The sequence below is a fragment of the Ranitomeya variabilis genome, chromosome 4 (assembly GCF_051348905.1).
Source record: "Ranitomeya variabilis isolate aRanVar5 chromosome 4, aRanVar5.hap1, whole genome shotgun sequence".
Classification (NCBI taxonomy): domain Eukaryota; kingdom Metazoa; phylum Chordata; class Amphibia; order Anura; family Dendrobatidae; genus Ranitomeya; species Ranitomeya variabilis.
The window spans coordinates 405,822,836-405,846,482 of NC_135235.1; the positions used below are offsets into that span (position 1 = coordinate 405,822,836).

At 43.7% G+C, this 23,647-nt stretch overlaps 1 protein-coding gene across 1 annotated transcript in view; it reads right to left on the minus strand.

Annotated features, from left to right (window-relative positions):
- The window catches only part of LOC143764960 (glycine N-acyltransferase-like), a 210,773-nt gene that overhangs the window by 46,819 nt on the left and 140,307 nt on the right, over positions 1-23,647 (minus strand). Inside the window, exons 3-4 of the mRNA XM_077251111.1 lie at positions 8,512-8,619; positions 971-1,097 (exon numbers count right to left, since the gene is read on the minus strand). Coding sequence (XP_077107226.1) covers positions 971-1,097; positions 8,512-8,619 — 235 coding nt within the window. The remainder of the gene's footprint in view (positions 1-970; positions 1,098-8,511; positions 8,620-23,647) is intronic.

Consider the following 23,647-nt stretch of genomic DNA (forward strand, 5'->3'; position numbering starts at 1 on the left):
TTGGTCGGATGATTATTAAAGGGAATCTGTCACCAGAAAAAAACACTATTAACCTACAGATATTGGGTTAATCTGCAGATTAATAGCGTTATTATAGTGGTCGATGCCTGCACTTAGCCTAATGCTTTGGGGAGAAAAAGAACTTTATTGTTCCTGGCAGCGTTTCAGTCACTGGGGAGGTGCCTCCGCTGGTTTAGTCACCACTCTGAGTATACAGAGCGGCGGCTGTAACTGCGCCCATAACCCTGACTGACAGCTGGCCCTAATGCCAAGGGTGCGGTTACAGCTGCAGCTCTGTATGTCTGAACCATCGCCGCCACCGCCCCTGTGACTAAATCTGCTCCCAAGACCTAACTGATGCTGTCTCTGCATTAGGGCAGTCTGTCAGTCATGGACGGGGAGCGGTTATAGCTGCCACTCTGTATACTCAGATCGGTGACAGAAGCAGTGCCGGTGCCGCCCTAACGAACTGAAATGGGAATGCTGACGGGGAGAATAAAGTACATTTCTCCCCGCAGCGTTAGGCTAAGTGCAGGTGCTGGCCAGCATAATAACGCTATTAACCTTCAAATTTACCCCATATTTGCAGGTTAAAAGTGTTTTTTCAGGTGAAAGGTTCCCTTTAAAGGAGTTGCTGGACTGTAAGTAAAACATTGCTATGTTCTTTCTCTAGTCTGCCCTAACATAAGGTTCTACCCTGATTATCTCAAAGTAACAAGGTGCTTACTATTTAAAACCCGATTGTATTTGAGAAATGTTGCCCATCTTTCTTCCAGCTTTGATAAAATCTTGTCCCTTCCAACCGCTGCATGGTCAGCCATTACAGTAGGTTTGCCACTGTCTAGTTGCTGTTGTCGTTACAGCATCAGTTTACTTATTATTAACCCTAACTGTGGGGCACATGGTGATATCACTCACGACTAAACAGATATCCCCCTTGGAAATTATATATTACCAAGACTATCATTACCTTCTATCGCCAACTCCTGCTTCCAGTTCACAGTTTGTGGATCTTCAAGGAATTTTCGTAAACCTTGTGGGTTTTTACTGAAGAGAAAATATGTGTTGGTGTAAGGATCCGATGGGTCTGTCATTTCCTATGAAAGAAAAAGCTTTATGTATTTACAAACTTCACTGATTATAGACAGGGACATTTTATTGGTAATCTGATGGATGGGGGTAGCTACAATGGGGTAGATTGAATGGGGTAGATTGCTCTTTTGGTGCTACTACTGTCAGCAATACATAGATATAATGAACTGATCACTTGAAAGGCAATGTAGCAAAGTCAGATAGGACTGGATTAAATCCTAGCACTGCAGGTTTATAGATGCACCTGCCTGGCTTTGACTAAAGACCAGGAAATGTGTTCACTTTGTGTTTGTCTGCGGGAGTTGAGCAGTGTGGAGTGTGTTGCAGCTGGTGAGTGACCAACCAAAATGTGAGCTGTAACTGGGAGAGAGACAAGCCAGAGTTTCTCTGTGCATGGAGACTGCAAGGGACAGCTAGGAAATCTGAGCAGTCTGTGTTGGTGCTGCGGAGTAACATGTGGAAGCTCCCTCCTGTTCAGTGTGAACTGTGCATGGAGTTGAACACTTCTGTTTGGCGCTGGATATGCTGTTTACTTAGATATAATTACTATTCAGCTGTTTAGTTTGCAATTCTATTGTCAAAGAAAATATGTTCTGCAATTATTTGTTCCATGCTAAATGTATTATCTTGAGACGCTGCCATCTGTTGGTCAGTAGTGATGAGCGAATATACTCGTTACTAGTGTTGAGCATTCTGATACCGCAAGTATCGGGTATCGGCCAATATTTGCGGTATCGGAATTCCGATACCGAGTTCCGATATTTTTGTGATATCGGAAATCGGAATCGGAAGTTCCCAGTGTATGGTTCCCAGGGTCTGGAGGAGAGGAGACTCTCCTTCAGGCCCTGGGATCCATATTCATGTAAAAAATAAAGAATAAAAATAAAAAATATGGATATACTCACCCGTCCGGCGGCCCCTGGACCTTACCGTTGTAACCGGCAGCCTCCGTTCCTAAGAATGCAGTGAGTTTAGGACCTGCGATGACGTCGCGGCTTGTGATTGGTTGCGTGAGCGGTCACATGAGCGGTCACGCGACCAATCACAAGCCGCGACGTCATCAAAGGTCCTTCACTGCTCATTCTTAGGAACGGAGGGTGCCGGTTACATCGGTAAGGTCCAGGTGCTGCCGGAGGGGTGAGTATATCCATATTTTTTATTTTAATTCTTTATTTTTTACATGAATATGGATCCCAGGGCCTGAAGGAGAGTTTCCTCTCCTTCAGACCCTGGGAACCATCCAGGATACCTTCCGATACTTGTGTCCCATTGACTTGTATTGGTATCGGGTATCGGTATCGGCGATATCCGATACTTTTCGGATATCGGCTGATACAATCCGATACCGATACTTTCAAGTATCGGATGGTATCGCTCAACACTACTCGTTACTCGAGATTTCCCGAGCACGCTTGGGGGTCCTCCGAGTATTTTTTAGTGCTCGGAAATGTAGTTTTTATTGCCGCAGCTGAATGATTTACATCTGTTAGCTAGCATAAGTACATGTGGGGATTCCCTAGCAACCAGGCAACCAGCACTAAAAAATACCCGGAGGACACCCGAGCGTGCTCGGGAAATCTCGAGTAACGAGTATATTCGCTCATCACTACTGGTCTCAGTAATTGTTTACCGCTTGCTATTGTTCGTTCCAATTAAGTTGATTCAAACTGGGCGCTGCTTCACACTGCAGTTCATAGGTCACTTTGCTCTAGGCAACCATTGTAAAGCCCGTGTTGCTGTTAGACAGGGACCACTTATGCTCAGCTTGTGAAGTTATCAATTTCTGACCAACAGCAACCAACGTCTGCGGCATCAGAGAAAATTGCAGTATCGTACGACAAGTATTATTTCTGCATCCAGGTATAAACCAAATCTTCAATTGTACCCACAATGTCATTCTACATTTGAGCTTGTGCTGGTTCTGTCTGCTCCTCATCTTGGATACAGAGGTAGGAAAATCTCATAGCACCTTATCAGTCAGCTACACCTCCAATCATCTTATGTGGAGACAGAACATGAAGATGCTGCAGCTTGGGCTGAAGGTGATATCGAGTCTGGTAGGACCATACCTCTTCTGTGTGTAAAGGTTGCTCCATAAGAAAAGACTGTAATCTGTTCGGCTGTGCCCGTACTGGCATTTTGCACCTGCTGAATTAACTGTTTATTTTCTGCTATACCTCAGTGCCCAGAAGAGCCTATTTTGGTTATGAATCCCTTGGAGTTTTATGAAAGCAATAAAACTGCATGTTTGGACAAAATTGAATTGCTTGTGTGTACGCCACCTAGTTTTGAGTGTGAATTCCTACAGAAGCTACTTCCTACTTTAGTTTATTGTCTACCAGAGGTAAGAGGTTTTTCATCAGCTATAATTTACTAATATGCTTCATGTTTGAAAATTGCCTCAATCTTCAGCCTTAAAAGGTCCAGTATTAGACAACTCTTAATTATTTCCCAATTCCAAGTCCCAATTAAAATAATAACAATCTATACTCACCTTCAAGAGAAGTACCATTCCAGCGATGTTGGATGCCTCTGTTCCAGGAAAGTTACATGACTTGTTCTGTCACGTGCAGGCTGCAGCCAATGATTAGCTGCAGCACATCAATATTCCTTCAGGGCAAACATCCACTCTGGAGAAATAGTAATAAAGGCTTCAGCTGAAGAGCAGCCACTCATTGGGTGCAGTGTACATGTGACCCAACTAGTCACGTCATTTCCAGGATCACTGGCGACGCCATCACTAGAATGGCACCACTGCAGGAGGTCAGTAGAGATTGTTTTAATTATAATTGGGGACCTGAAATTATTAAGCTGGGGTTGACACCTTTAGGCTATGTACACACGTTGCGGATTTTGATGCATTTACGAATCACTTTTGGACTCGCAGAATTGCATCAACTCCACAGTGTAGTGCACAAGCAATGTTAGTCAATGGAAAACTGACAATTGGTGTGCAGATGCTGTGGAAAAAACACCCGAGTGCTTGCGGCAGTACCGGGTATTGAGGTGCGAGACTCGTGCGAGTGTCTCGCAAGTGTGACCCCAGCCTAACACAGATTTTGTGTGTGTGTGTTTATTTAACTCTCTATGTACCATTTTATTATGTTTATTACTAAACATCGGGCTTAGTATTAGCTATCTATCTATAGATATATCTATCTAGCTATACATCAATATATTTATACATAGATATATCAATAGATAGATAGATAGATAGATAGATAGATAGATAGATAGATAGATAGATATAGATGGATATATCTATAGATAGATATATCTATAGATCTACAGTGCCTTGTGAAAGTATTCGGCCCCCTGGAACTTTTCAACCTTTTCCCACATATAATGCTTCAAACATAAAGATACCAAATGTAAATTTTTGGTGAAGAATCAACAACAAGTGGAACACAATTGTGAAGTTGAATGAAATTTATTGGTTATTTTACATTTTTGTAGAAATTCAAAAACTGAAAAGTGGGGCGTGCAGTATTATTCGGCCACTTTGCTTTCAGTGCAGCAAACTCACTCCAGAAGTTCATTGTGGATCTCTGAATGATCCAATGTTGTCTTAAAGGCCTAATGATAAATATAATCCACCTGTGTGTAATCAAGTCTCCGTATAAATGCACCTGCTCTGTGATAGTCTCGGGGTTCTGTTTGAAGCACAGAGAGCATGATGAAGGCCAAGAAACACAACAGGCAGGTCCGTGATACTGTTGTGGAGAAGTTTAATGCTGGATTTAGATACAAAATTATTTCCAAAACTTTAAACATCCCAACGAGCACTGTGCAAGCGATTATATTGAAATGGAAGGAGTATCTTACCACTGCAAATCTACCAAGTCACGGCTGTCCCTCTAAACTTTCATCTCAAACTATGAGAAGACTGATCTGAGATGCAGCCAAGAGGCCCATGATCACACTGGATGAACTGCAGAGATGTACAGCTGAGGTGGGACAGTCTGTCCATAGGACAACAACCAGTCGTGCACTGCACAAATCTGGCCTTTATCTAAGAGTGGCAAGAAGAAAGTCATTTCTCAAAGATATCCATAAAAAGTGTTGTTTAAAGTTTGCAACAAGCCACCTGGGAGACACACCAAACATGTGGAAGAAGGTGCTCTGGTCAGATGAAACCAAAATCGAACTTTTTGGCAACAATGCTAAATGATATGTTTGACGTAAAGGCAGCTCACCAGCAGCTCATCACCCTGAACACACCATGCCTACTATCAACCATGGTGGTGGCAGCATCATGGTTTGGGCCTGCTTTTCTGCAGCATTGACAGATAAGATGGTTAAAATTGATGGGAAGATGCATGGAGCCAAATAAAGGACAATTCTTGAAGAAAACCTGTTGGAGTCTGCAAAAGACCTGAGACTGGGACGGAGATTAGTCTTCCAACAAGACAATGATCCCAAACCTAAAGCAAAATCTACAATGGAATGGTTCACAAATAAACGTATCCAGGTGTTAGAATGGCCAAGTCAAAGTCCTGACCTCAATCTAATTGAGAATCTGTGGAAAGAGCTGAAAACTGCTGTTCACAAACGATCTCCATCAAACCTCACTGAGCTCGAGCTGTTTGCCAAGGAAGAATGGGCAAGAATTTCAGTCTCTCGATGTACAAAACTGATAGAGATATACCCCAAGTGACTTGCAGCTGTAATCGCAGCAAAAGGTGGTGCAGCAAAGTATTAAGTTAAAGGGGCCGAACAATATTGCACACCCCACTTTTCAGTTTTTGAATTTCCACAAAAATTTTAAATAACCAATAAATTTAATTCAACTTCACAATTGTGTTCCACTTGTTGTTGATTCTTCACTAAAAATTTACATTTGGTATCTTTATGTTTGAAGCATGAAATGTGGGAAAAGGTTGAAAAGTTCCAGGGAGCCGAATACTTTTGCAAGGCACTGTATCTATCTATAGATCTATCTATTGTCTATCTATTATCTATCTATTATCTACAGATCTATCTGTCATTCATCTGTGTGCCATATATATGTGTTTTTCTATTTTGTAGTTTAATTCTGTAAGTATATTTGATTTGCCGTTCAAAGACTTTGCAATCTTTGTTATTCCTTGATTAAAAATATTCAAAATGTAGTACCGAAAATCGTGTGTTTTTATTATAAAACATTAGGAGTAATTTTCATCAGAAATTGAAAATATCTCGAAATCCTGATGTGCTAGTGCAGCGCCCCAGAGTCCTGGTCGTTGCAGTACTGTGGCTCCGCCGCTAAGGGGGGCTATGGTACGTCTGATGGCACTGAAGGAGTTCATCTGACCAGGTATCACATACACCAATACATTTCACAGTCGGGCCTCCAGGGGGAGCTAAGGGTACTATTCATTAGGCCACTCCTCACATACTGGTAAAACTGGGGGTCAGGCAGGAAGTTAGAGAGAACGCTGACTGGGTTGGAACCAGGCAACACCTTGTGGCAGAGGGTGTTGCAGGGGAAGATTCGGTAGGGTCCCTGTCAGGGGTGGGATCCTGACAGAGGCCTGGCAAACAGAGAGAAAGACATGGGACCGCGCCTGCACTTCATAGCGGCGGTGCCCTAAGAAAGGACAAGAAGCGAGATTTATTGTGCTGAGTGAGAAACGAGATCAAAGCAAGAAGGAGAATACCAGTAGGAGTCATGCTGTAAGATCGAGGCAACATCCTACTGAGGCGTAAACAACCGGCGGCTGGAACACCGAGGAGGTACAGAGCTCTAAGCCATACTTCAAACCAACGGCAGGACAGTCAGTCACAGGCGGGCTGTCTCACCTAAATCACCTACGCAGACATAGGGGGCAACCTTTGGAGAGGGGCGACTCTAGGGTCCCGGAAGAGCTCCGAGCCTACCCGTCATACGGGTGCGTCCCAACCATAACACCTGGGAGGGACGGAAGATTAGCAGAAGATCATCTAATCGAGTTGTGAGGGAACACGAGAAACAGACACAACAGTTGTGGGGACTATCCCTTAAGCTCCGCAGGGGAGGATCACAACACATAGCGCTAGAAGGAAGGCACAGATTTCCACCTGCAAAGGGAACTCTGGAGGTGCCATTGGACCGGCTGGACTTGCGCAGCCTGGTGAACCGTATTCCGGACTGAGGACCCAGAGACCTTCAGTAAAGAGGTAAAGAGACTGCAACCTGGTGTCCTCGTTATTTTCTGCACCGCACCACCACCACTATCCACATCTATTACTGTACGCCCCTCAGCAGGGTCACGGACCGGGTCTAGCCACCGTGACAACCCCAGAGCAGAGACTCAGAGGCCCGGTACCGGGTACCCCTTGGCCCTGCGGCAGTGGGGGCGCTACACTAGCCAAAAACGGAGTTCATATTCGTAATCAGCAGCCAAAATTGACTTAAAATATGTTTTAAAACCTTTTGCCAGAAAAATTGCGTTGACCAGTGTAATAGATCTTTATTTAGCTTACAAAAACGCATACAAATCCACACGAAAAAAACCGCATGAAAATCCACATCAAAAACGCATCAAATCCACATGGATTTTTACCTGCATTTTCTGTGAAGAGATGCAGAATCTGTGCAGAAAATTCCACAGGCAAATTTGCAAGGTGTGCACAGGTGTGCAGCTTCTCCTTCTGCTCAGACACGTCTGTGTCAGCATCTCCCATTTAGCCACCAACGCTGGCTCCTACAGCAACTCCAGGGAAACTGCCTGATCTGCAGGCACAGCTGTGCAACCAACGGACTTGTTTCCAAACCCTCTTTTGGCCATAAAATCCTCCTTGCCTGGATATATATGTCTCAGCAATTCCACTGTATCACTAACGCCGACCAGCACAGTAACTCCATTCAAACACGGACGTGTTCTTTTTTCAAAACCAAATACCAACCTTATTGTCTGTCGGTGCACACTGTATGCATTCCTACCTTGGCGTCTTTTGGACCCCAGTGCAAAAACTTTTTTTTCCCTCAGTGTGGATTTTATGTATACACCCTCATATTTATCTACCTCAATGATACTACATGTTCAAATTCTAGAAAACAACCTACGAAGGGCGACATTGTGATCAAGGCCACTGATTGGCCGAACGTTAATTTTTTCTGTCACCTCACTTTTCACCAATAAATTATTCACTTGAAGCAAACCTTATCCTGTACGAATGCAGTGATTATATATTTTATTATCGATGGGACTACTGGCTCCGTTCACTAGCACCGTCACCTCCACAGAAGTCGAGTGCTAGCTTTCTTCTACAATTATTTTTCTGAAAGAATGCATGCAGCATTTAAAGGTAAAATCCTTCAACTCAAGGATGCAGAATGAAACCGCAACTTCATCTTATATAACTTGTTAGTTTCAGATGATAATGAAAGCAAAAGCGACAATTTTCTAGGGGCATTCATCAACACTAATGTGGCTCTACATACGGTATCTCACTCACTTCCATCGGTGGGCGACATATGACAGAATTAAAGTCTGGCCACTGGTCCACCAGAACCTGAAGTCTGAAAGGATTTTGGTTGATAACATGATGCAAAGCACCACACACCTGCAAGGAGGAAAAGGCAACAGATTAGTACTCAAATACAAGTGCAATTGTTTATGCTAATTAAAGGTAAACATTTAAAGCCAGTGGTTAAATGCTTGTCCTGTTATGTCAGAAATACGACAGATGTTCTGATGAGTTGGAATCTCATTGGAACCTAATATGTATTTGTTGACTGCAGATAAAGCAATATACACATGTATTACACATTACTACGGTGTGGAAGCGAGGGTTCCCTTCTTCAAGGGCATGACCCTCTAGGTCAGACCTAGGTGTGAGCTGTGTTTGCTACGGTTACATTATTGACTGGACTTAATGCAAATCAATTCACAGCACCCAGTCCCGCAGCCTGGTCAGTAATCTGTGACTGCTGGATAGGAGCTCTGATAGCCAGCTCCTCTCTCCAACTGCATCTGCTGTTCTAATTTTGACTACGCAACTTGGCGTGACATCACATGAGCGTCATGCCGCTATGATGATATTGCACCACGCCAGTGAAGAAGAGCCACAGATGCAGATAGAAAGGAGATGGTTTTCAGGCTCATGCCCAGTAGCCAGAGATTACAGACCTGACTGCTAGACTGGGTCCTGAGAATCAATTTGCACCAACTCTAATACTGGCACATCATTTTTTTTGCTTAAAGTTATTTTTTTCTACAGAAACAATACACTGTCACTGGCAGCTATGCAGTCCAGGCTTTCAGAGAGTCAGGTGTTGCGTGGCAAGGGTGTGTAGATCATCGACCATTAGCAGTGCTGAATGAGCTATACTGATGTACTTAATTATTTGTCAGGGTAATGACTAGTGTTGAGCGATACCGTCCGATACTTGAAAGTATCGGTATGGGAAAGTATCGGCCGATACCGGCAAAGTATCGGATCCAATCCGATACCGATACCCGATACCAATACAAGTCAATGGGACTCATGTATCGGACGGTATCCCTGATGGTTCCCAGGGTCTGAAGGAGAGGAAACTGTCCTTCAGGCCCTGGGAACCATATAAATGTGTAAAAGAAAGAATTAAAATAAAAAATATCGCTATACTCACCTCTCCGACGCAGCCGGGACCTCAGCGAGGGAACCGGCAGCGTTGTTTGTTTAAAATTCGCGCTTTTACTTGGTTACGTGAAGTCCCGGCTTGTGATTGGTCAGGGCGGCCATGTTGCCGGGACGCGGACCAATCACAGCAAGCCGTGACGAAATTACATCACGGCTTGCTGTGATTGGTCCGCGTCCCGGCAACATGGCCGCCATTAACCAATCACAAGCCGTGACGTCACGGGAGGCTGGACTTGCGCGCTTTTTAAAAAGCGCGCGTGTCCAGCCTCCAGTGACGTCACGGCTTGTGATTGGTTAATGGCGGCCATGTTGCCGGGACGCGGACCAATCACAGCAAGCCGTGACATAATTTCGTCACGGCTTGCTGTGATTGGTCCGCGTCCCGGCAACATGGCCGACCTGACCAATCACAAGCCGGGAATTCACGTAACCAAGTAAAAGCGCGAATTTTAAACAAACAACGCTGCCGGTTCCCTCGCTGAAGTCCCGGCTGCGTCGGAGAGGTGAGTATAGCGATATTTTTTATTTTAATTCTTTCTTTTACACATTTATATGGTTCCCAGGGCCTGAAGGAGAGTTTCCTCTCCTTCAGACCCTGGGAACCATCAGGAATACCGTCCGATACATGAGTCCCATTGACTTGTATTGGTATCGGGTATCGGTATCGGATTGGATCCGATACTTTGCCGGTATCGGCCGATACTTTCCGATACCGATACTTTCAAGTATCGGACGGTATCGCTCAACACTACTCGTGACACAACTTGTGTCATGAATAGGGAGGCATGAACCTGCACTGTAAAGTTAGGGATTTGTACCAGACTCTGACTTTTCCCCACAAGTTCGTTTTACTATTCGGGTTTGGTGCCAAATAAAGTTTGTTGAAAGGATGCAGCACAGGCAATCAACAAGCTTTTGGCTGTATACGCTTCTGAACCCATCACAGCCATGCCAAGTGAATGGCAGGAGCAACAAGTGAACCAGCCTGTGTAAATGCCAGATCATGGATTGCACCGCCATGGGTTACCATAACAGCCTGGTACCATGTGCCCTAACAGCCTAGTGCACAGTGCCATAACAGCCTTGAGTAGAGTGCCATAATAGCCTGGTGCAGTATGATCTAATAGCCTGGTGCAGCATGCCATAATAGCCTGGTGCAATGTGCCATAACGGCCTGGTATAGAGTGTCATAACTCCCCATGGCCCTCCATACAATAAAATGCACTCTCCATGGTTCTCCATTTTATATACAGTGGGTACAGAAAGTATTCAGACCCCTTTAAATTTTTCACTCTTTGTTTCTTTGCAGCCATTTGGTAAATTCAAAAAAGTTCATTTCTTTCTCATTAATGTACACTCTGTACCCCATCTTGATGGAAAAAAGACAGAAATGTAGAAATCTTTGCAAATTTATTAAAAAAGAAAAACTGAAATATCACATGGTGATAAGTATTCAGACCCTTTGCTCAGTATTGAGTAGAAGCACCCTTTTAAGCTAGTACAGCCATGTGTCTTCTTGGGAATGATGCAACAAGATTTTCACACATGTACTCCACATGGTCCTTCATACAATATAATGCACTCCGTATGGTCCTCCATACAATAAAATGCATTCCACATGGTCATTTATGCAATATAATGCACTCCCCACAGTCCTCCGTACAATATAATGCACTCCCCATGGTTATCCATACAGTATAATGCACTCCCCATGGTTGTCCATACAATATAATGCATTCCCTTTGGTACTTCATACAATACAATGCATTGCCCATTTTTCTCCATACAATACAATGCACTCCCCATGGTACTTCGGTACTTCATACAATATCATGCACTCCCCATGGCCCTCCATATGATATAACGAACTCCCCATGGTCCTCCATACAATATAATGATCTCCTCATGGTCCTCCATACAATATAATGCACTCCCCATGGTTGTTCATACAATATAATGCATTCCCTTTGGTACTTCATACAATACAATGCACTCCCCATTTTTCTCCATACAATATAATGCACTCCCCATGGTACTTCATACGATATCATCACTCCCCATCGCCCAACATAATGAACTCCCCATACTCCTCCATAAAATATAATGTACTCCCCATGGAACTACATACAATATAATGCACTGTACATGGTCATTCATACAATATAATGTACTCCCCATGGTCCACCATACAATATTATGCACTCTGCATGGTCCATCATACAATATAATGCACTCCCCATGGTCCACTATACAATACATTGCACTCCCCATAGTCCTCCATACAATTTTATGCAACACCCATGGTCTTCCATACCATATAATGCAACCCCATGGTCCTCCATACAATATAGTGTACTCCCTATGGGCCTCCATGCAATATAATGCATTCCCCATGGTCCTCCATACAATATAATGCACTCCCCATGGTTCTCCATGCAATATAATGCATTGCATGGTGGAGCAGTGGATAGCACAGCAGCCTTGCAGCGCTGGAGTCCTGGGTTCAAACTCCACTAAGGACATCATCTGCAAAGAGTTTGTATGTTCTCTCCGTGTTTGTGTGGGTTTCCTCTGGGTACTCTGGTTTCCTCCCACATTCCAAAGGCATACTGATAGGGAATTTAGATTGTGAGCCCCAATGGGGACAGCGACGATAATGTGCGCAACCTGTAAAGCGCTGCGGAATATGTTAGCGCTATATAAAATAAAGATTATTATTATTCCCCATGGTCCTCCATCAAATATAATGCACTCCCCATGGGTCTCCGTGTAATATAATGCAATCTCCTTAGTCCTCAATACAATATAATGTACTTCATACAATACAATGCACTCCCCATGGTCCTCTGTTAAATATTAAATAATGATTATTACACTCAATTCTGTACTGAGCCTCGTGGAAGGTTTCGCTGACATTACATGTGCTTTTTCTGTATATTTAGTTGAGAGTAAACGTTAACACCATATAGAGAGAACACGTGCTCTATGGGACATATATAATCATAAATCATAGGAGAGAGGGGCTGTCACTTAGGGGCTTCTCCTTCACTCTCTACGGACTTCAGACTACATACAGACTTCAAATGGAATGAACGTCTGGTATGTGAGTTAGCCATGATGACTTCTACCATTCTCCATGACAGAGACAGACGCCATTTACCATTCAGAATCTCAGGAAAGATGGGGAACAATCTTTGATAGGGACAAATGGACAATCTGCTAAAAACACCAGTAGCGCTTATAACCTAGTAAACCTGCAGCAGATAATGTTACGGTCACTCCTATCCGTAACTAAAAACAATATAGTCCAAAGATATAAAAGAGAGTTATCTGCGCTGGATTACAATTGTTCCTTCTATATGTAGAGACTTACAAGGGATAATTGCTTTACATTCAATGTAAACATGGAATAAATCAATATACCTGATGGAATTTCTTATCTGAAAGTGTGATCTTCCGTGGTTGAAGCCCCTCGCAGAATCCTGCAGACAGAGACCAAATGAAAACAAGACTGTGTAAGGTCTGTCTAGGCTGATGGATAACTGCCGTTTACGATGCAGGATCTTGCCGCAGTCCTCACACTTACGTGTCCCGGGGAAAAAAAGGAGGGGGGAGAAAAAGTGAGACGAGAGAGGTCCAGGAACTACCGGATATTATCTGTAGAGTAACAGGTAGCAGGAACTGCCCCGGCCGGTGGCAGTTAAAAAATCCTGCACTCGTTATACTCTCCTGTTGGTCAGTAATGCTGTGTTGCTTGGCTTAGCCGCTCGGTACTCTGCCGTAGCAGGACCTGTGTGACGTCACAGTCACGTGATGCCTCACGTGACGGGCTATGGAAAGACACTAGGACCAAAATCCTACGCGTTTCGGAGCTGAAAACGAGCTCCTTCATCAGGGATGGTCCTACCTGAATCGTATGTGCCTAAATAGCTACACAGTCATCTGACCTACATCTAAGAGTTAAAAGCAAAAAGTTCAACCTCACTATTTAGACCCTTGGGAATTAAAGTGTCAAAGATGAAAATCATTCTAGTTTCCTCTCTAGACATTTTCTGAATAAAATCTCCTCCTCTTCGGCACTTTTTCACCACTTTTAAACCAGTAATAACGGTGCCACGTATTAATCCCCCATGATGCATTAAATAATGTTTGGAGAGGGGATGCCCTTCAAACTTCTTGTTAATATTATTTATGTGCTCATTAATTCTGATTTTTAGAGCCCTTTTTGTTCTGCCAATATACATTTTATCGCACGGGCATCTGATCGAATAGATAACCCCTTTCGTGTCACAAGAAATGAAATTATCTATTTTCCAATCAGTCTTACCCTTTTTGCATCCAAGTTGTTTTTCGGTTCTCAATAATTTGCACGATTTGCATTTTTTACAGGGGAAGAAACCTTGAGGTTTCTGAAAGCACACTCTGTCAGTTGAAACAAGATGTGGAACTGTAGGGGCTATTCTATTCCCCAGATTCCGGGCTTTTTTATATATGAACAATGGATGTTCCGGAAGTTTTCCACCAATGACTTTGTCCTCCTTCAAAATGTCCCAATGTTTCTGCACAATCTTTCTAAGAAGATGTGTATTGGTGTTATATCTGGTGATGATTGGGATTTTCTCCAATACTACTTGGTTATCACGTTTTTCTTTAGTATGAAAGAGGCTACTGTCTAATGAAATATAATTGTTCCCATCGGTGGGTTTATGAAATGTTCTCGTGTGGATTTTGCCCTCCTCAATAAAAATGCTGAGGTCTAGAAAGTCAATCGAAACTGTACTGGTGGTACCCGAAAATTTTAAAAAATATGAATTTTTATTTAAATTACTGATAAAATTGGACAATGAATCGGGTCCACCAGACCATATAAAAACAATGTCATCGATAAATCTATGCCAGAGTACCAGGTTCGCTCTCAGGGAAGGGTCATTGTAAATGGTGTCAAGTTCCCATTTGCCAACATAAAGGTTGGCATAACTTGGAGCGAACCTGGTACCCATGGCCGTACCCCATTGCTGGGAGTAGTAGTGCGCTTGGAATTTAAAATAGTTGTGTGTTAAAATAAAACGCATACAATCTAAAATAAATAAAATTTGACTTTTTGGGAGTATTCCCTGTTTATCCAGAAAAAATTCCACCGCCTCACACCCCTTCTCATGCTGGATGACCGTATAAAGTGAAGTAATATCCAGTGTTCCTAAAATAAAATGATCCTTCCAATTTTTTAAAATTTTCGGGTACCACCAGTACAGTTTCGATTGACTTTCTAGACCTCAGCATTTTTATTGAGGAGGGCAAAATCCACACGAGAACATTTCATAAACCCACCGATGGGAACAATTATATTTCATTAGACAGTTGCCACCTCCCCCACTGGCTGCTGAATGTTCCCAAGAGCCAGATGATTCGGGCGCATAGGAATTGCTCCCGACCACAGGACTTTATACATGAAACAGATATTCTCATGGACAAATTTGTTGAGAAAGGCTATTCATATAGTTCTCTGTCTGCAGTAAAAAATCAGGTTGAGAAATTACCAAGATCGAGCCTCTTTCATACTAAAGAAAAACGTGATAACCAAGTAGTATTGGAGAAAATCCCAATCATCACCAGATATAACACCAATACACATCTTCTTAGAAAGATTGTGCAGAAACATTGGGACATTTTGAAGGAGGACAAAGTCATTGGTGGAAAACTTCCGGAACATCCATTGTTCATATATAAAAAAGCCCGGAATCTGGGGAATAGAATAGCCCCTACAGTTCCACATCTTGTTTCAACTGACAGAGTGTGCTTTCAGAAACCTCAAGGTTTCTTCCCCTGTAAAAAATGCAAATCGTGCAAATTATTGAGAACCGAAAAACAACTTGGATGCAAAAAGGGTAAGACTGATTGGAAAATAGATAATTTCATTTCTTGTGACACGAAAGGGGTTATCTATTCGATCAGATGCCCGTGCGATAAAATGTATATTGGCAGAACAAAAAGGGCTCTAAAAATCAGAATTAATGAGCACATAAATAATATTAACAAGAAGTTTGAAGGGCATCCCCTCTCCAAACATTATTTAATGCATCATGGGGGATTAATACGTGGCACCGTTATTACTGGTTTAAAAGTGGTGAAAAAGTGCCGAAGAGGAGGAGATTTTATTCAGAAAATGTCTAGAGAGGAAACTAGAATGATTTTCATCTTTGACACTTTAATTCCCAAGGGTCTAAATAGTGAGGTTGAACTTTTTGCTTTTAACTCTTAGATGTAGGTCAGATGACTGTGTAGCTATTTAGGCACATACGATTCAGGTAGGACCATCCCTGATGAAGGAGCTCGTTTTCAGCTCCGAAACGCGTAGGATTTTGGTCCTAGTGTCTTTCCATAGCCCGTCACGTGAGGCATCACGTGACTGTGACGTCACACAGGTCCTGCTACGGCAGAGTACCGAGCGGCTAAGCCAAGCAACACAGCATTACTGACCAACAGGAGAGTATAACGAGTGCAGGATTTTTTAACTGCCACCGGCCGGGGCAGTTCCTGCTACCTGTTACTCTACAGATAATATCCGGTAGTTCCTGGACCTCTCTCGTCTCACTTTTTCTCCCCCCTCCTTTTTTCCCCGGGACACGTAAGTGTGAGGACTGCGGCAAGATCCTGCATCGTAAACGGCAGTTATCCATCAGCCTAGACAGACCTTACACAGTCTTGTTTTCATTTGGTCTCTGTCTGCAGGATTCTGCGAGGGGCTTCAACCACGAAAGATCACACTTTCAGATAAGAAATTCCATCAGGTATATTGATTTATTCCATGTTTACATTGAATGTAAAGCAATTATCCCTTGTAAGTCTCTACATATAGAAGGAACAATTGTAATCCAGCGCAGATAACTCTCTTTTATACAAATGGACAATCTCTTTGTAAATATTTCACCTATTTTATGTTTTGCTGCAATTATGTTTTTTGGTGGACAATCCAATAAACCACTACATTTTTTTATGAGAAATATCATGACATTTTCTGTAGAAAATCGCATCTGATAAAGAGTCCTGATAAAATAAATATGCAAAATAAGCATATTTAACATCCTCCATACAATATAATGCACTATGCATGTTAATTCATACAATATAATGCACTCCCCATGGTTCTCCATACAATATAATGCACTCCCCATGGCCCTCCATACAATATAATGCACTCCCCATGGTCCTCAATACAATATAATGCACTCCTCATGGTCATTCATACAATATAATGTACTCCTCATGGTTCTCCATATAATATAATGAACTCCCATGGTTCTATTACTTACTCTATTATGGCCACCAGTCACTGATTTGAAAAAATAAATAAATATAAGTATCACCTCTCCTCGTTCCATCCGATGCTCCAGTCTCCTGAGCGTGTTGGTGTGACACCAGGCTCCCCCAGCTCAAGGGTCCCATTGTAGTCCCGTGGCCTGACGCCATTGGTGGTACGCCACTGGAGCAGACTTATCACTCAATATGTGGACACATACTCTTCCACCATGCTGTGGTTGTAGTAACAATGCATTTTTTTATTTTTCTCGCTCATATAGTCATTAATTTAGCAGCAGTTTACAGACATTATAATCACTGTCCCCATTGGTGTTCACAATCTATATTCCCTATCAGTATGTCTTTGGAGTGTGGGAGGAAACCTACGCAAACACGGGGAGAACACACAAACTCATTACAGATATTGCCCTTTGTGGGATTTGAACTAGGACCCCAGTGCTGCAAGGTTACAGTGCTAACCACTGAGCCACCGTACTGCCTGCGCCACAATCTGGGCAATTTGGCGGTTGTTGAGTAGGCACAGCAGCATGTATTTGCTAATGTGTGCCAGGCTTCCCAGAGGCAATGACAAACTGTCCTTGGTGTGAGGTGTGTCTGTGTCCAGTGCATCCCTCAGCCATACTCCAATGATGCTCGTGAGCTGCTTTGAATGCCACCCTGCTGTGAACATATTTTCTCTTCCTCATCCTCCAAAACTTTCCCCTTGCTGGACATTTTGGTACCTTGCCACTGTTGGCACAGGAACCCACCCTTAGAGCCATGTGCGGACGACTTGCCTGATAATGGTGTGAATGGTCCCTGTTCCTCCTCTTAACCACCTCATCCGTCATTGCCTGAAGCGTTCTTTTCATGGAGGCATAGAAGTGGGATAGTAATTGTGAGGCAGTGATGGGAATCATATATGAGGGCTATTATGTTTCTCCCAGGATGTACATAGAAACATACTGAACCCAGTGGTGAGTGTTGTCATTACAGCCGCAGATATGGTTGCAACGCAAAATAAAAGTGTAAGTGTGGACGAGGTCAAGCTATTTGACCAAGTCAGATTTAGGAAAACCTGACATGGGTTTTTATTTTTGGAGAGATCTGTAGGAAGGTAATGGGACTAATCTCTCCATCCATTCCAGGTGTTGTAAGTGGCCCTTGGCCACAATTCACTGTTAATCCTGCAGGTAAGGGTTGGGTGTGTCAGTGTTGGTTTTCCAGCAGCAGAGCAGGAGGTTCAGTCCATGTTTGTATGTGTGAGATGGAACATAGACCAGAGCCAGAGACTAGATCAAAGCCATTACCACACCCACGAGATATATGGTGGTGCAATTGTCCACGGCAATAGATTGGATATGGATAAAAAAAGTTTAAACTTATTTTGTAAGTTGGCAAATAAAGACATTTAATTTGATCTTTCTTGGGTCATTGTCTCATTACCATGCTGACATGAAAGCCGCTGCCTTACATATGGTGGAGAATGCTGGCAATGTGAACTGAGGCATACCCCCATGGAGAACTGCATGTCAATGATCAAGCCTGCAACACTACATCACAGGCCCGTCGACAAGATGAAGGAAATACTAGAATAGTTGGTCCACTACAGTGTGCAGCAGCAGCAGAATAACAACCTGTTGGTATAATAGATTACGGGCTTGCGGGAGACACCCCCAACCACGACACCAGTCTGTCCTGAGGCCTGGGACAAAGTCACATCAGCGCTGAAGAAGATGAGCCCGGATGATGACATGGAAGCCTTTCTCACCATGTTTGAAAAAGCAGAGGAGCGGGAAAGCTTGCCAATCTCCCAGTGGGCTGAAGTGGTAGCCCCTTTCTTGATGGGAGATGCCCAGAAAGCTTATTTTTACCTCAGCCGAGAGGACATCTTGGACTATGGCAAACTCACAGGTGAGATCGTTACCTGGATGGGGGTCAATAGGTATGTGCCAGTGCAATGAGTGTACCAGAGGACCTTTGTGGAGGCTCGACTCGCTAGGCCTCAGGAATATAACGCTCTGCATCTAGTAAAAAAGTGGCTCCAGCCTGAGACCTTGAGTCCAGTCCACATGGTAGAGAGGGTAGTAGTCGACCAGTTAGTGCGGATTCTGCCGGTAGCCATACATCACTGGGTGGGCAAGGAAACCCAGGCAATCTAGATAAGGTGACTAGCCTCATAGAACATTATATGGCCACCCAGGACTTGGTACAGGCCTCTGCACCACTGCAGGTCCAGCCCAGGAGCCTGGAAAAGGGACACAACCCTCTGCAGGGGTGAGTCAGAAGAGAGCCCATACTAATAATAATAATAATAATTTTTATTTATATAGCGCCAACATATTCCGCAGCGCTTATACTAAGGGGGTTCCCCAGAATGAGGGTAGCAGGAGTCCAGTTTCCCCTAACCCGGTCACATGGGCCAGCGGAGCCACCGCCATCAGGTGATTGCGGTGCCAAGGGCCAGGGGCCCGGACATGTGGTGGTCAACTGCCCCCTTACTGCTGAGCCCATGGACTGCGGGTTCACTTGTCGGATACCAATGTATGCACAGACCGTCTGCACAGCGGACGCAGTTGCCCCATCTGTGCCACGAGCCCATCAACAGGCACCTGGTGGAGGCTCTTTTGGACTCTGGTACGGAATCCAAAGATCCCGAGTCAGGGATATCTGCCGTAGGGATCACCCTCAGGTCTTGGCAAGAGAGGTCGAAGAGACCATGTCAATTCCGGAGCTGGAAATATTCTGGGGCATTTTTGGGACAACTCAGCTCTAGGATCCCACACTGGCCCAGGCATAGGAAAGGGTGACAGCAATAAATGGGGTGGCTCAGCAACCTGAAAAAGAGGTGTTTTTTCCTCATATGGCGGTCAACCAGGAGTTGCTATACTGAGTTGACAAAATCCGAGATGAAGTCATAGAACAGCTGGTACTGCCCCAAACTTAATCCTAGGCGGTGCTTCAGTTGGCCCATAAATGCATGCTGGGTGACTACCTAGGGGTTAAAAAGATGCAAGAGCTATTCTGCTAAGGTTCTTTTGGCCAGAGATAGTAAAATCAGGGTGTGGCCACCAACACATATTAATGATAGTGAATTATGTCACTTGGTGCCCAGAGGCATTTCCGCTTTGTCATACTTCTGCAAAATTTACTGCCTGGGAGTCGTTTGCCATGTTTTGCTGCCTTGTGCTACCTAAGGAGAGGAGACTCCTTGTATGTCCAAGGTGACAAAAGAACTGTGTACTAATAGAGAACCGTGTGCACTACTAAGAAAGGTGCCATAGTAGGATCCCACACCATGAAGTAATACAAAATAAACTAGGCACTCAACGTAAGGATTAATTTTTTGACTTTTAATGTAGTCAAGGCAAAATGTTTCGGCCACATCTGGCCTTCATCAATTACAAACTATACAGGAGTGTCAGGGATGCGTGGGAATCCTGTGGATTTTAGTGAGGCACGTCTCGGTATGGTCACTTTCACAAGAGTATAGGGCATCAGGGGACCTGAATGTGCGCATGTGCCTGGAGAAAGATGCAGTGGGGAAAACCACTGTTTGGGCGCACAGCAGGACTCGGAAGGGAAGCAGAGCCTTTTGACTTTTTGAACGCAAAATTGGCTGGAATTGAGAGTGGATGCCATGCTGCGTTTGAAGAGCCCCTGATGTCCCTAAACATTGGAACACCCCCACAAGTGACCCCATTTTGGAAAATAGACCCTTTAACGAACTTATGTAGCTGTGTGGTGAGCACTTTGATCCCCCAGGTGCTTCACAGAAGTTTATAACGTAGAGCTGTGAAAAAAAAACACATTTTTTCCACGAAAATTATCTTTTAGCAATGATTTTTTTATTTTCACAAGTGTAAAAGGAGAAAATGATCCAATAAAATTGTTGAGCAATTTCTCCTGCACTTTGAACCCCCAGGTGCTTCACAGAAGTTTATAATGTAGAGCCATGGAAATAAAAAAATTGTTTTCCACACAAATGATCTTTTAGCCAAAATTTTTTTATTTTCACAAAGGTAACGGGAGAAAATAAACCACTAAAGTTGTTGCACATTTTCTTCTGAATACGCCGATACCCCATATGTGGGTTAAAACCACTGTTTGTGCACGCGGCAGGGCTCAGAATGGAAGGAGTGCCGTTTTGGATTGCAGACTTTGATGGAAAGGTCTGCGGTCGTCATGTTGCATTTGCAGAGCCCCTGATGTGCCTAAACAGTGGAAATCTCCCAAAGTGACCCCATTTTGGAAACTAGACCTCCCAAGGAATTTATTTAGATATGTGGTGAGCACTGTAAACCTCCAAGTGCCTCACAGAAAATTATAACGTTGAGTCATGAAAATAATAAAAAATCACATATTTTCCACAAAAATGAATTTTAGCCCCAATTTTTTTATTTTCACAAAGGTCACAGGACAAAATAGACCACTAAAGTTGTTGCACATTTTCTCCTGAGTACGCCGATACCCCATATGTGGAGGAAAACCACTGTTTGTGCGCACAGTAGGGCTCAGAATGGAAGGAGTGATGTTTTGGATTGCAGACTTTGATGGAATGGTCTGCGGACATCATGTTGCGTTTGCAGAGCCCCTGATGTGCCTTAACAGTGGAAATCCTCTACAATTGACCCATTTTGGAAACTACACCTCTGAAGGAATTTATCTAGAGGCATAGTTTTATAGTAATAACTATAATGCTTTTGGTTTTAGTGTATGAATTTATAATGTGGCGGTATGTGTAAGATGTGCTCGGTACATCAGATTATAGGTGTTTTGTGTCAAAAGCGTATAAACTAATTTTATTAATTTGTGGACGTGTGGTACGCTTTGAAACAATCCTTAATGCAAAGACCAGGTTTCTCAGGGCAGGTTTCACAATGGTAAGTTGTGTCCTTTCAGATTCCCCTCTTGGAGCATGCTCTGCACCGTTTTTGTGATCAGCCTGTCCTCGCTGCTTGGGGAACCTGTCCTGGGAAATGTTGACCTGGGACAATACGGGCACTATCAAATTCAGAAGTACTGGGGTCCTCATCTCCCCGAGTGCCAAATATTAGGGCCTAGATGACTTCCTCCTGAAACTGAAGGAAGGTCCCCGTATTGCCTGCAGATCGGGACAGCACAAAAGCATTGTACAGTGCCATCTGTACAATGTGCACGGACAATTTTTTGTACCATACTTTGGCTTTTCGCATAGCACTGTATGGTTGGAGGACCTGATCTGAAAGATCCACACCCCCCATGTACAGATTGTAATCCAAGATGCAATCTGGCTTTCGGACATGTGTTGTGGTCCCACAAACAGTGACAAGGGTACTGTTGTCACGGTGTATGGTGGTCAGGATAAGGACATGCCTTTTGTCCTTATACTTGACCACCAGCATGTTGTCGCTGCATTGGGCTCTGCTTTCCCCTTTTCTCAGCATTTGCCCAATTAGCGGCTTAGGGAGGCCTCGCTGATTTTTTCGCACGGTGCCACATGCAGCTGTACCTCTGGCAGAGAGGGCCTTGAAGAGTGGAATGCTGGTGTAAAAGTTATCAATGTAGAGGTGTTAACCCTTATCCAGCAGTGGGTGCAGCAATTCCCACATAATTTTCCCACTCACCCCCAGGAGGGGGGGGCATTCAGGGGGGTGAATTTGGGTGTCCTTCCCCTCGTACACCCTAAATCTGTGAGTGTACCCTGAGGTACTCTCGCACAGTTTGTACAGCTTTATTCCGTACCTGGACCTCTTACTGGGCAGGTGTTGTCGGAATTTTAGCCTCCCTTTGAAGCAAACAAGAGATTCATCAATAGCGATGTCCCTCTGGGGCTATGTACGCCTCAGCAAATTTTCTTGCTGAAGTGTTCAACCACTGGCCGAATTTTATATAGACGATCAAAGTTAGGATCGTCTCGGAGAGAACACTGCGCATTATCACTATAATGCAAAAATCTTTGGATCCCTTCAAATCGTGTCCTTTTCATGGCCATGCAGAACATTGGTGTACTGTCTCTGTTTTTTTTTTTTATTATGCCCATATGCAGCACAATTCCCTAAAATGTCACCATCTCTGCTGCATTTACGGGGGTCCATCTGGCGTATGATGATGTGGAATTTTGGGTGAAAAATTGCTGGGCATACAGCTTCGTCTGGGCCACCATAAGATTTATTATTTCCTCACTGAAAAAGAATTTGAAGAAGTCAATTTCAGTGAGGCCAGTGGTGTCAAACTGGATTCCTGAGCTGCTGCTGAAATCTGGAATGATGGGCTGAAAATTTTCAGGGGGGTGCAATCCATACGGGATCGATTGCTTCAGGAGTTGCCTGGGTCCTAGGGTGCCTTGTTGGGGGTCCTTCCTCACCAGATGAGGAGGAGGAATAGAGGAATGTGGGATCTTCCTCACTGGCTGAATCTGTGTCGCAAGGATGGCATAAGCCTCCTCTGGTGAATAGCGCCTTGTTGACGAATGGGCCATTTTTATTTTTTCCCCCAAACTCGGGGATGTGTATGTAAGTGGTGCTTTTACATGTGTAACGTGTGGGGCTTGTGTATAGGGTACTCTTTATTATGACAAAACAGAGAAAAAAGAAGTAGAGAGGTAAAATGTAGAAGAAAAAATGGAAAGAAAAATCAGATTTAAAAAAAAAGTTTGTATAAAAAAAACCAGACATTCACTACACTAATGCCC